The sequence below is a fragment of the Sminthopsis crassicaudata genome, chromosome 6, assembly GCF_048593235.1.
Source record: "Sminthopsis crassicaudata isolate SCR6 chromosome 6, ASM4859323v1, whole genome shotgun sequence".
Classification (NCBI taxonomy): domain Eukaryota; kingdom Metazoa; phylum Chordata; class Mammalia; order Dasyuromorphia; family Dasyuridae; genus Sminthopsis; species Sminthopsis crassicaudata.
Genome location: NC_133622.1, coordinates 31,617,335 through 31,630,058, shown reverse-complemented (window position 1 = coordinate 31,630,058; position 12,724 = coordinate 31,617,335). Strand labels below are relative to the sequence as shown.

Sequence of the window (12,724 nt, the reverse complement as noted above, 5' to 3'; positions counted from 1 at the left end):
CATATAATATCCATTTATACCCACTGGTACTGAATCCAATCCAACAGGGATTTACTGAGTGTCTGCTAGGTTTAAGGAATTGAGGTAGGTGCTGGTGATTTAGGGACCAAATGTATTGGAACCGCACTCAATGGGATTTACTGACAGGCAATTATTGGGCCTAAATCCCTTAAATGTACTGGTCTGAAATTGATACTTTAAAGACAGAATGGAAGTCATTTTCATATTAAGAAGTCGGTACCCACAAATATGCGTACTGGTTACTTCTCTCCTAAAACAGATGTTTGCTATTGTGAAGGCAGGGCTGAAATAATTTCCCAGAAGGCAACATAAACTAGGAGAGTCAGCTCTAATGTCATATCAAAATAATGGCTCTTCGTTGCTAAGAGTAAGCCAGAAAAAGGCATGTTTTCCATGAAAATAGAAGTGGAAAACAAATAACCAGGTACCTCAGCTCCAAATCGTGCCCACCAAAGGCTAGCCTATACTGCTCCTCTCCTCCCTTCCATTTGCTTCTTCTACAGCAGTAGAGCCAATGAAGGCAATGACTTATTGACTTAAAGCCTTCTCCCTCTGCAGGATGCTGAGGTCCTTGGCTTAAGGAGGTCCCCTACAACAGTGGTATCAGGCTTAAATAAAAATAAGGTTCACTGCAGATCATGTATGTACTTAGAAAATCCCAAATCATTGTATTATTATTATATTATATTATACTTTTTATATTACTTTTTTTTTTTTTTTTTTTTTTTTTTTTAGTATATTACATTTTATTTATTTAGTTAAATCCCAATTCTTTCTCAATTGTATCTTGATCTGGTTTAGGCCCCACTTGGGAGTGTTGTGGGCTGCATGTAAACCACAAGCCTTGTGTTTAATACCTCTGTTATAGCTGTGGATCCCTAAGAAGGAAGGCCTTACCACAAGGAAGTCACAGCTTCCATCCTAAAGTGGAATTTAGGAGCCTGCAATCTTCCCTCCCCACTTAAGGCAGCTTCAGCCACAGATTTTTTTTGCAGCTACAAGTCCCCATTCTTCAGTCATATAATTCATGATCGGGACTGAGGGCTCCACCATATATAGATTAGACCTTCTCTTGCCGAAATGAACCTTTCATTAGAGCCCCAAACAAAAGTGGGTGAAATTCATAGAAAACATTTTCTTTTTCTTTACCTTGACAATCAAGATTTGGCAAAGTTGATTGGTTGGTTTCTGGTCCTTGGTTCTGGTATGGAAACAACAGAACTGCTTTTGGTTCTGGAGACTTTGGCTTTGTTGCCTGTGTCAAAAAATAGCAGATATGACTATGCATTGTGGGAATTAAATTCTCAGGCCTTAGAAGAGAAATCAAAGGACAAAGCAGACAGCATTTCTCTGTTACAGAAATATGAAGAGCCAAAATATCTGACCTTACCGATCCTTTCTGCATTGAAACGATCATCATTGGAGATTTTTAAATTAGCCAACTCCCTCCCCCTTGACCCCCAGTCACCACAACTGGCATTAACCACTTTTTCTCCCAGAAAAACTAAACTCTATGTAGAAGAAGGACTACAATGATCACATACTTCCTGTAACCCTCAGGAGGCAAAATTCTAACTCAGCTACATCAACGAGTGGCTATTATGCAGGATTAATGGGAGTATATTCTTTTCTTCTACAAATAGCAATGCTTATTTACTCAGTATTTTAAAGGAATGAATACATAAATGAGTTTTTTTCTAAGCCAGAGTTATGAATAATGAAAAGTTTAAAAAATCTTTTTGATGGACAAAATTTTCTTAACTGTACACATATGACTACTCTTGGTCTTTTTCATGCTCATAGTTTTAATTATAAACCGCACAAGGTTGAGAAAAATTAACTGACTTGTTCTCAGATTCATCAAGTTCATTATTAGGCTTTGAGTTCAGGTTTTCCAGCCTCCAAATCTAGAACTTAATACTGACTGTGCTCCCTAAGTTGCCTCTATAACAAGCAGTTGACAGAAAATAACCTTAACAAACACTGATCTTTGTTCTCTTCCCTCTAGTTCATTTCCTCAGTCTTCATTCATGTACATAAATACACACAACCTGCCTTCTCAGAAGAGAAGATTAAGTACTAATTTAATTTTTGTTTGCTGAATAAGAGTCATTGTGATGGATTCTTGCACTGCACTACAAAGAATGCCCTCACTGACCACTAGAGCATCTTGGTCTATTTGTCCTAAGTGCTATGAAATAGCCCTAGGTTCTTGGGGTTTCCTATTTTTTCTTTCCACAACCTCCACTGTATTTCTTCTCTCACAACCAGTCTGCCATCTATCACCTTTCACGATGACTGGTACCCCTTTCACTTATAATTTGTGACTCTTAAATGAATGTGTTTTAATGAATGAAATTTGTACTGTTTCTTTTGGCCCCTCATATAACCCAATGGAGGCTGGGTAGCTAGCTGAGTTTATTGGACAGGGAGATTTCTATTCAGAATTTACTTCACAAGTAATCTGTCTATAATTATGAACATTTAATATTAAGCATACTTCCTGGTAAAATTCTATCTTCTCTTTTGGATTATAAATTCAACCCAAATGAGGGATTGAATAAACTATAGCATTTAGGTCAAAGTAGCATCTAAAAGTTAACTTTAATTAAAATTTTTTTTACAATGCTTACATAGAATTTAATACCCTATAAATTTTAACTTTAAACTGTTCTCTTATAAGCAGTGGCTGACAAAAGCCAAGAAAGGGTAAGGAAGATGGGGTTGCTGCCCAAATGACAGCAGTGAATCAGTGGGCTGGGTAAAACTCAGGTAAAACCTTTTCCTTTTATCAAATGCCTTTCTGTTGTGTGTTTGCGGATCTGACTTTGTTTTACAAAGAAAAAAATCTTCAAAGAAACTGAGAAAATGATGGTGACTGCAGATACAAATTTCTTTTCTCCTTCTTCCTATGCTGAAATCCTAACCGCTATGTGTAATGCAGATAAAGAATGGTTGCCAAGGAGAGGTAATGTCTCACAATTTACCCCAGTTGTTTCAAAGTACTCACCCATGAGTTCATTAAAAAGAGGTTGAACACCAGAAAAGATTCTTCTATGGGTCTTTATAATAGTTGTAAAGAAAAGTGATTTTTCCCCCTCATCTGCCAATAGATAAAATTCCATTTGTGCACAGGGAATAACTTTTACAGGAGAGGCAGAGAAAGTGATAATCAATAATATTTGGTGAAGCCTTGTTGTGTGCACATCACTGTTCTGTGCACTAAAGGCAGTCCAGGATTACAGGTCATCCCTCTCTAACTTACTGATTTGAATTTTGTCTATGACACTGCCATTCTTTCAGTCATTCATCACTGAAACTAAAGTGGCTTAGTAGTGGGAAAAGAAAACCTGGGATCAAATCCTGTTCCTGACACTTAGTACTTATGTAATTTTAGTAAGTCATTTAACATTCCAAAGCCCTAGTTTTCTCATCTGTAAAATGAAAAGGAAAGGCTCAGTTCATTAACCTCTGAGGCCTTTTCTACTACTAGATCAAGAAACCAGTATTTGGTTTGCAATTAATTTTTTGGCCTTATTTTTATATGGCCCTTTATTATAAATAATTTTCAGTGCCTCATGATCTGAAAAGGATGCATTTAATATTTCTGCCTTTTGGCATTTGATTGTAAGGTTTTTATGCCCTATGTTAAATTTTTTGTGTAGGTGCTATGTACTGCTGAGAAAAAGGTATATTCCTTTCTATCCCAATTCAGTTTTCTTCAGAGGTCCATAACATTTCTAAAATTCAATTCACCTCCTTAAGTTCTTTCTTGTTTATTCTGTAGTTAGATTTATCTAGTTTTAAGAGAAGGAGATTGAGATCCTCCAATAGTATAATTTTGTTATCTACTTCTTCCTGCAACTCACTTAACTTCAAAGAGCCAGCATTTGGACTCCTGCCATATGTAATCAGAAATTATGGATAATCTCTCTCAAATCTGCCCCTTTCTTAGCACTTACATAGCCATCATCCTTCTAAAGCCTCCATTTTTTCCTACTTAGATTACTAGAATCACCTTCTTTGTTTCTCTCAAAACACTCCAAGGGCCATCTTTTCTATCAAGCTATTCTGCTTCCAAGGCCTTTATCTCCAAGTCACTTAGATTTTATTTTGTGCATATTTCTATGTATATGCCATTCTTAAATTCCCTGAAGGCAGGACCTTTTCAATTATATTTTTTGTATCTTTAGCATAGCACCTGACACATAGCAGGCATCTAACAAATGCCTGATAATTGAAGTCACCAGCTTCCCTCCTTCCAATACTGTTGTCCCATATGTTGCAATTCTTTCTTCACATCATGGTCAAACTAATATTCTATATGCATGGACTGGGCTATATAATTTTTTCAGCTTAAAATCCTTAATAGTCTTAATAGTTTAAATTTTTTAATCTGACATTTGGTCCCTTTCATGATATAATACCAGCTCCTCCTTTCTAACCTTATTTCCTACTACTACCTTCCATATATTGCATGTTTTAACCAAAGTAAACTAGTTCTGTGCTATATAGTTTATCCCACAATTCTATATGATTGGAAAATTCCTCTTCTTGTTGAAATGCTTCCTGTCTTTAAGGATACAGTTCAAATACTACTTCCTTGGAGGCTTTCCTCATTTGCTCCCCTCTCCCAATCAAAAACTATCATTCATTCCTAGGATTTCACACGACATATAGTTGGCACTGTTACTATTTCTAAAACACAGGTCTAAACAAGATTGCCCTCTTCAAAATCTTCAGGGACTCTGTAGAATCAATGAGGAAAAATACAAACTCCTGCCTCTCTGATTTGATATGCATAGGGACCTCTCAGTAAGGAACTTCCCCTACCAATGCAGATGGGCTTCTGCTTTGCTACAACGTATGACCTCAGAGATTTGCCTAAGGATTCTGGGAGCTTGAAGCTTGAATATTTTGTCCAGGATCATAGAGTCAAGGCCAATTATAACACAAACCTACTTTTCCCCCCTTCTCCCTGGCAACTACTCAAACCTCATAAAGTCCATGTGATCGTATGATGCATGAGTAGTTATAATCTGTACACCACAATCATGGGTTCACTACCTGCTGTTTTTGTTTTAGCCCAAGATCCCATCACTTACTCCCTAGAACTGGAACCATAACTGGTAAATTCCTCACTAGGTAAGGCCTGTAAACTCTGTTTAGAAATCAATCAATCCAAGTGGGCAATTAACTTAAAGAAAATGGAATGTGTGACTTGCTGATCCAGAATAGCAATTTTGAGCATTTTGATACAGAAAACTGAAAGATGGGTCATGTCTTGGGTCACTGAGCAGTGGGAGGAGGATTGGAGAACATCGTACAATGTGCTGCATTTTAAAACCAAAAACCAGTTGCAAAGTAAAATTATGTGAACTTGTGCATAGCCCTATGCCTCTTAATTCCTTCACCTTCTGGGACAGCACCAACTCCACCTTCCCACTCATTTCATTCTCCAGTTTCTTCTGGTCTTTGTCTTCTGCTTCATGTTCCTTAGGCTGGTGGCTGGGATTGAGCTCCACAAAGGCCACAGTTGGGCTGGCTCGGGTCACAGTTGTTGTAAAGTGCTGACACTCTGAAATGAATACAGAAACAGGAGAATGGACAGTTTTTAAAAAAGTATATAAGGTTTTTAACAAATTAATAAAACATCAAATGAACCATTTATTATTATACAATGTTCCAAAGCCTATTTATTCTTCATCATGGCTTAAATGATGAACAAGAAACCAGATTAGAGATGATTAAAGGAATCAGAGTCAGAATACCTAATTTGGTTATTTTTAATCTAAAATATATCATTTCTAATAAAAATTTATAGTTTATATGTAAATATCAGTACTTAAAAATACTAGAGAAAAAAATGCAAAAGTGAAAATTATGACTTACATGAAAGTCAAATTGATATGTATATACTACTTAGTATATACTAGAGCAATTCTAAGAACTTTCAAAGCCTTAGATAAATATGAGAAGCCAGGAAGAGTATTTTTTCTGATAAAGAAACTGAGTCTCTTTGGTTAAGTGATTTGCCCTTATCCTGCTGGGAATAATAAACATGAAGGTGCAGACTGCAAGTTCAAGTCTTCTGATCCCAAATTAAGGGTTCTCCCCACTCCATCACACCTGCCTAGGCAATTGGTACAGTATGACCTTGAATACCTTCGCTTGCTACAGAATGATATCTACAGAAGGAAAAAAAAAAAAAAAAAAAAGTCTTGATCTTAAGTACCCTTAAATAGCTTTTAAAAGGAATGCATTATCACCTTATCCATCTCAATATGTTTGTATAATCAATAGTTATGGTGTATATTTTAAATCCATTTTATATGTCTTAGAACATAATTTTATTATTTAAATGGTCATAGAGATTTATAATTTGTCTTTTTGCTTTTACGACATATTTCTGATCAGAGATTTGTTTGGTATGGAGTCCTTTGCCAGGAATTAAGCCTCCAATTATAACATTGTTCCCATGGAGAAAATGAATTAGGATGTGACTGATATTATAGGATGCAGATTTAAGGCCTATCTATGGTGGTAAATAAATTGGGATACTATTTCTACTAAGACCTCTAGATGTCAGTATAATCCTATCATTGGGAAACGACAGTAAGGGCTAATTTCATCCATGTTTGCAGATCCATGGAGAGGAAGCCTGGTACTGTGAATAGAGAGATGACTTTGGAGTGAGGGAGACAAAATTTCAAGTTTCACTTCTGAAAGATGCTGTCTGTATGAATATGGGCTAATCACTTTAATCCTTCAATGTCCCCCAGTAACTAAGGCCACATGCTGCAGAGCCGGCTGATCTACATGGATAAGAGGGAGTTTCATCAGTTAGAAGCTGCCTAAACAAAATGAACACTCTGGACTCTACCCCTAAGGAAGGAGGAAGGGAGGGAGAAAGAAAGAAGGAAGCAAAGAAAAAAGTAAGTAAGAGGAGGGAAGAAAGAAAGGAAGGAAGGAAGAAAAAAAGGAAGGAAGGAAAGGAAGGAGAAAAAAGAATGGGGAATAGTGAGAGGGAGGAAGGAAGGGAGGGAGGATGTGGGAGAAGGAAGGAAGGAAAGAAGAAAGCAAAAAAAAAAATAAGGAAGGAATGACTTGTAATGCTTTGAAAAATCAATAGTTTCACTGATGTGATTAGAGAAAGGGGCCCTGAAAGAGCAAGATTAGCTTTTGACAGGACTGTACTCATTATATTTGAAATGTCTAATGGTTAGTTAGTAACCCCAAAGACCTACTTTCTAATGAAGACTGAATATTAGCATCCCAACCGCTTATACTAGTAGTGATAAACTAGTGGATTCTCTTTCCATCATTCTGCAACACATGTTCTGATTTCCTATGCTTTCATTCCCTTTTATAAGAGGAATAAACCTGGTCCATTTCTCATACTAATATACTAAGAATTTGGATTTTTTTTTTCTCCTCACAACTCCTCCATCCCATCACTTGACTAGTTTATAGCAAAAAGCAACATTATTGCAATTAATCCTTGTGTATGTGAATAGTTAATGACTGTGAGAATTTCAGGAGCCTAATTCCTGTACTAAACAGTCAGGCGTCCTTCAAAGCTGAACCCTGGGCAAACTATAATGGGAGGAAAAGGAGAGGGATGGTCCCCTTGTCCATGAGCTGCAGTGATTAACTGCAGTGATGGTTCTTCGGTAGCATTCTATCATTGAAGCTGTGTCTAAGCTTTGTCCTGTGAGAGCTTGTGGTCTACCTGACTAGCCTTTCATAGAAAAAGACTATGGAATCATAAAGGAGGGAAAGGGACTCACATGTGTAAAAATGTTTGTAGTTTGTAGTTCTTTTTGTGGTAGCAAAGAATTAGAAAAGGAGTGGATGCCCATTGATTGGGGAATGGCTGAAGAAGTTGTGGTACATGAAGGTAACGGAATATTATTGGTCTATAAAAATGATGAACAAGCTATTTTAGAAAGGCCTGGAAAGGTTTACATGAACTGATACTGAGTGAAACAAGCAGAATCAGGAATATTATACATAGTTACAGCAAGAATGTGCGGTGATCAAATATGAAAGACTTGGTTCTTTTCAGCAATCAATCCCACTAGACTTTGGACAGAAAATGCCATCTGTATCTAGAGAAAGAACTGAGGAGACTGAATATATTCACTTATTTTTCTTGTTGTTTTTTTCAAGTCTCTTTCATGGTTTTTCTCTCTGATTTTTTCTCCCAACATGATTCATAAAGCATTATGTGCTAGAAAATAAAATTAAAGAAAAAAAAAAAAGACTATGGATTAAAAGCCTATTAAAATGACATCAAAATTGCATGCCATGGAACAAACCTGAGTCATGTTCTGTACTCCCACTTTCTTCTTGTCCACCATCAGTCTCATCCTTTTGAGGGGGTAGATCGGCTTCCTCAGTGGTGGAAGTCTGTAAGAAAGAAAATTTTCTTTAAAAGATAGAGCTGAAGAACTAATTTGTTGCCCTTTTGATCTTTTTAAAAAAAGTAGACTCTCTCTAAAACTCATTATCAACTACTGGACTACTAGCTTCCTAACTTGACTCCCTAACCTTAATCTCTTTCCAAGCCAAACTATCTCACAGGATGTTATCATGTGAATATTTATAAAGCATTATGTTTAAAAAATCTGCAATCAAGGCTCTCTATCTAGCTTCCATCTGCCTTTCCAACTTTACCTTCCATTACTCCCATGCAAAAACTCCTAAACTTCCTGTTCCTCTAAGATCCACTGGGTTTCTTTGTGTCCATACCTGTGCTTACACCATCCTGTTTGTCTAGAAATCCTCCCTAATCTTTGATTATCAAAGCCTGCCCAGCACTCAGGGCCCATCCCAAGGATCATCTCTTCAATGTTGCCTTCTCCAATCATGTTGCATTCCTCTATGATTCTTTCTTTCCTCTGTATGTTAACTTGTAGCATTTAGATGGCACTTATCACTGCATTAAGAATAAGTGTTTTATATACAAGATGGATTGTAAACTATTTGAAGGCAGGGAAGACATTTTGTACATCATTTTATTCTCTGATGAACTTGGCAGAGTACTTTGTGTATACTTGAATCTCAACACATATGAAAAACATGATAACCTATCCTAGGATAACTAAAATTAATATGTTATTGTTAGCATATTTTCCAACAGCAAAAAAACCTCTGCTATTACATGGCTAAACGTGGTTGTTCTTTTTACATGTTCTAAAAACAAACTAATTGTTTAGGCTTTTTACAAATTAAATTTACGCCTTTTACAATTATAACTTTTTCCTCCAAAGTCTGTGTTCAAATAGTTTTTTAAAAATATGAATGGCCTTATATTTTTACTTATTTTATATTTTATTTTGTAAGTTATATTTTTAATGAAAAATTTTAAACTTAAAAGTATTCATTATATAAAAGCCCTCAGCTCTTGGATATGAACAATCTAAATGGTAGATTTAGAGATAAAATATAATTTTTTTTATAAAGGGTCAGGAAATAATGGCAACCCTATACTTATTCTGAAAGACCACAATGATAAAGAATAATAAGTACTTTTGAAAACATTAGATAAAACTGTACATGACATTTCATCTCATATACATTTTCAGTTTCCTAGTTTGTCTTTAAACAAGTAGTTTTCTGGGCTTACATAATTTTGAGAAGTTTATTGAAGAATTGAATGGGTCAAAGTTTCTGGCGTTATAATGAATACTTCTAACATAGATTTGCTTTTTAGTTTTTATAAAGAGAATAATTTGACACAGTTATTAGAACATTAAAATCAACTGAGGAATGAGTTGAATTTTGAGAATGCAGAAGACTATGCATCTCATAATGGCAAAAATGACAGTCACATTGTCCTGTTGGATAGTACTGGCAGAATGCTAATTTTTTTTTGTAATTTCTACACAAATGGACTAAATTATAAAAGTTATTTGATTCTGGGAAACGCCAATATGCCATGCCAGATGGCTGAATTACATTCCTGAGAGTATGATTGTTTCTAGTCACCACAAATAAGCACAAAAAGACCTTCAATATGCACCAGCAAACCTCATCAACATGTGAAAAGGATTCATTTTTAAACCTTTTAAAAATGCAGTACACCTACAAATCTACTGTAAATCGAGTTGCAAAGAAAAAAAAAAAGTATTCTTATTTGATTTGGAATTTATCTTTTTTTTAAAAACAAATATACAACATCAAATTCTTCTTTAACTACATTATCACTTTCAAAACACTTTAATATTTTATATATTGTGGCACTATATGCTATCGTATTCCCAAACCCCAAGTAGTTCCATGCATCCAAAAGGATGGATCATTAGAGAGGAAGTCTGAAATCTAGAATCCCAGGTTTTTGGAAACCTAGTTCACACAGTTCCCCTTCTTCCTTCCTTCATTTCTGTGTCCTGCTACTACCTTTACAGACTTCCCTTTTCCACGATTTCCTTTTAGGCTTTGAAAGCTGCCTTATCCATTATCCTTCTCACCCTGAAAGCAATCTCCACCCACAGGACCTCTTCCTCTGATTATTTCTTCCTGAAAGAAGTTGTAAGGAAAGACCACTGGGCTCCATTCCCGACATCCTTCCTTCACTATGTCCTAACACCTCTCATCCCTGCCTTTTGCTTTCTGCTTTGCAGCTGGCTTTGATCTGCTGTCATCCCCACTTATAGCATAAGCTCTTCAAGAACAGGGACTCTGTCTTCTTGTTCTTAGTGATCATTGTTGTTGAGTCATTTTAATTGTGTCCAATTCTTCATCCAGCTCATTTGATAGATGAGGAAACTAAGGCAAGCAAGGTAAGGTAATTTGCCTGGGATCACACACTAGTAAGTATCTGAGGCAGGACTTGAACTCAGGAAGATGAATCTTCTTGATTCCAGACCTAGTGTTCTATCTACTGCAGCATCTAGCTGCACTGATACCTTCTATTAGTAATTCTATTAGTAATAATGAAAAATGCTTGACTTGCTTTCTGCTTCCCATTCCTTCTAAGCTACTTTATTCCCATGTCCTTTTCACTCTAGGCACAAAACCACCTAAGCTACATATGGAAAAGGGTCAGGTCCCAGTAGTTTTCCTAAACTGGCCAAGCCTATCCTGAAATATGACTACACAAAGAGTTCTAAATGCAGGGTTTGGAGAATTTCCATGGCCCAAGTAAGTATACCTAATTATTTACAGAATTCATGATTTTCAAACTAAGTCGATAGCCTAGCTTTTTGGCAGTTATTTGGCTGAAAATAATGAAGCCACAGAGTTTTGCAGGGGTAAGTGTTGAGGGCCATCTTTGCATGTATTTTGAAAAATAAAAAGCTATTATATATTTTAAAAAATAATAAAATCTAAGGAAAAAAACAACAAGGAAAATAGCAGAGCATCAGGCTTGGAACCAGGTAGTTCTGCATTCGAATTTGGTTTTAGACAGTAACTAGCAGCCAGATGGTACCTTAATGCATAGAGCACTGAGTCTAAAGTCTAAGACTCACAGTCCTGAGTTCAAATGTGATTTCAGATACTTACTGTGTGATGCTGGACAAGTCACTTAACCCTGTTTGCCTCAGTTTATTCATATGTAAAATGAGCTGGAGAAGGAAATGGCAAACCACTTTAGTATCCTTGCCAAGAAAACCCCAAATGGGGTCACAAAGAATCGAACATTGTTGAAAAATGACTCTACCACCATAACTGGGGATCTTAAACTACTTCTCTCCTCAGCACTGTACACCTCACATTTTATCTAGAAGGATGAAGGTGTAATAGCCCAGGAGACCCAGAAGTGACAGACCTCCTATGTGTTAAATGTCAGTAACCTCTGGCTAGGATCCCCTTTGCAGCCAAGACCATTCCATAAACGTGTGTGTATAGTCATAATTAGACAGAAAGCCAGAAGTTGCGTATAAACAGAACTGGCTAAATGCAACATCCCCACAATTACATTTGAAAAGAACATAAACATGTTTTCTAAAAGGCTTTTGCTGAAATCTGTTTTTGAAAAGGAATTTGCAATTGGTCCCAGCTCCTTTGCAAAAGCCTTCAATACAACGAGCAATGTTTCAACAGCCATCTGATTATACATTTCCAGGACTGCTGGAAGGAAAAGTTACCGAGTTATTGAATTACGAAGTAGAATTCCTATACCTTCATCAGGGTGGGAAAATATTACATCTAGCTTTAGCCTGGTTAATTTTGTTGAGGAGGTAGAAATGGAGCATTTTAGGCACCAAAAAATTGTTTGACATTTGCTAAATGTGAAATTAAAAGAGGGAGAGGAGCAATGAAGCTGGTGGGAAGGAGCTTGCCAGCAGGGAGTGGGAGAAGGTTATTTGGGACTAGTTGGCATAAGGCTGGTCACAATAAGAGAAGGAGGGACTGCTGGGGAGGTCAGTGGGTAGGAGTCTGGGGAGTTGAGGTAAGCAAGAGGAAGTCATGGAACGAAAAATAATGAACAATAGGAAAAACAAAAAAAAAAAGCTAAAGAAAATCTTTTATGATAAAAGGTATTTAAGGGGGGGATATTTAGATATTTAAGGGAAGGAAAGTCTTTCTGGAAAAAATACAATTAACCCACCCTATTTGTATGAAATTTGTTTATTTTCAAAAGGGTAAAATCCTGAAAAACCTAAATTCATTCCATTTTTATTACTTTATTTTGAATTATTAAATGTTATATATAATAGCTTCCCGTAAGTTCTCAATAAATCTCAAGATTTAT

General features: G+C 36.2%; 1 protein-coding gene across 1 annotated transcript in view; it reads right to left on the bottom strand.

The window, feature by feature from the left end:
- LIMCH1 (LIM and calponin homology domains 1) overlaps nt 1-12,724 on the bottom strand; it is a 335,209-nt gene that overhangs the window by 29,561 nt on the left and 292,924 nt on the right. Inside the window, 3 exon segments of the mRNA XM_074273744.1 lie at nt 1,171-1,276; nt 5,436-5,599; nt 8,343-8,433. Of these exon segments, the coding sequence (XP_074129845.1) occupies nt 1,171-1,276; nt 5,436-5,599; nt 8,343-8,433 (361 nt within the window).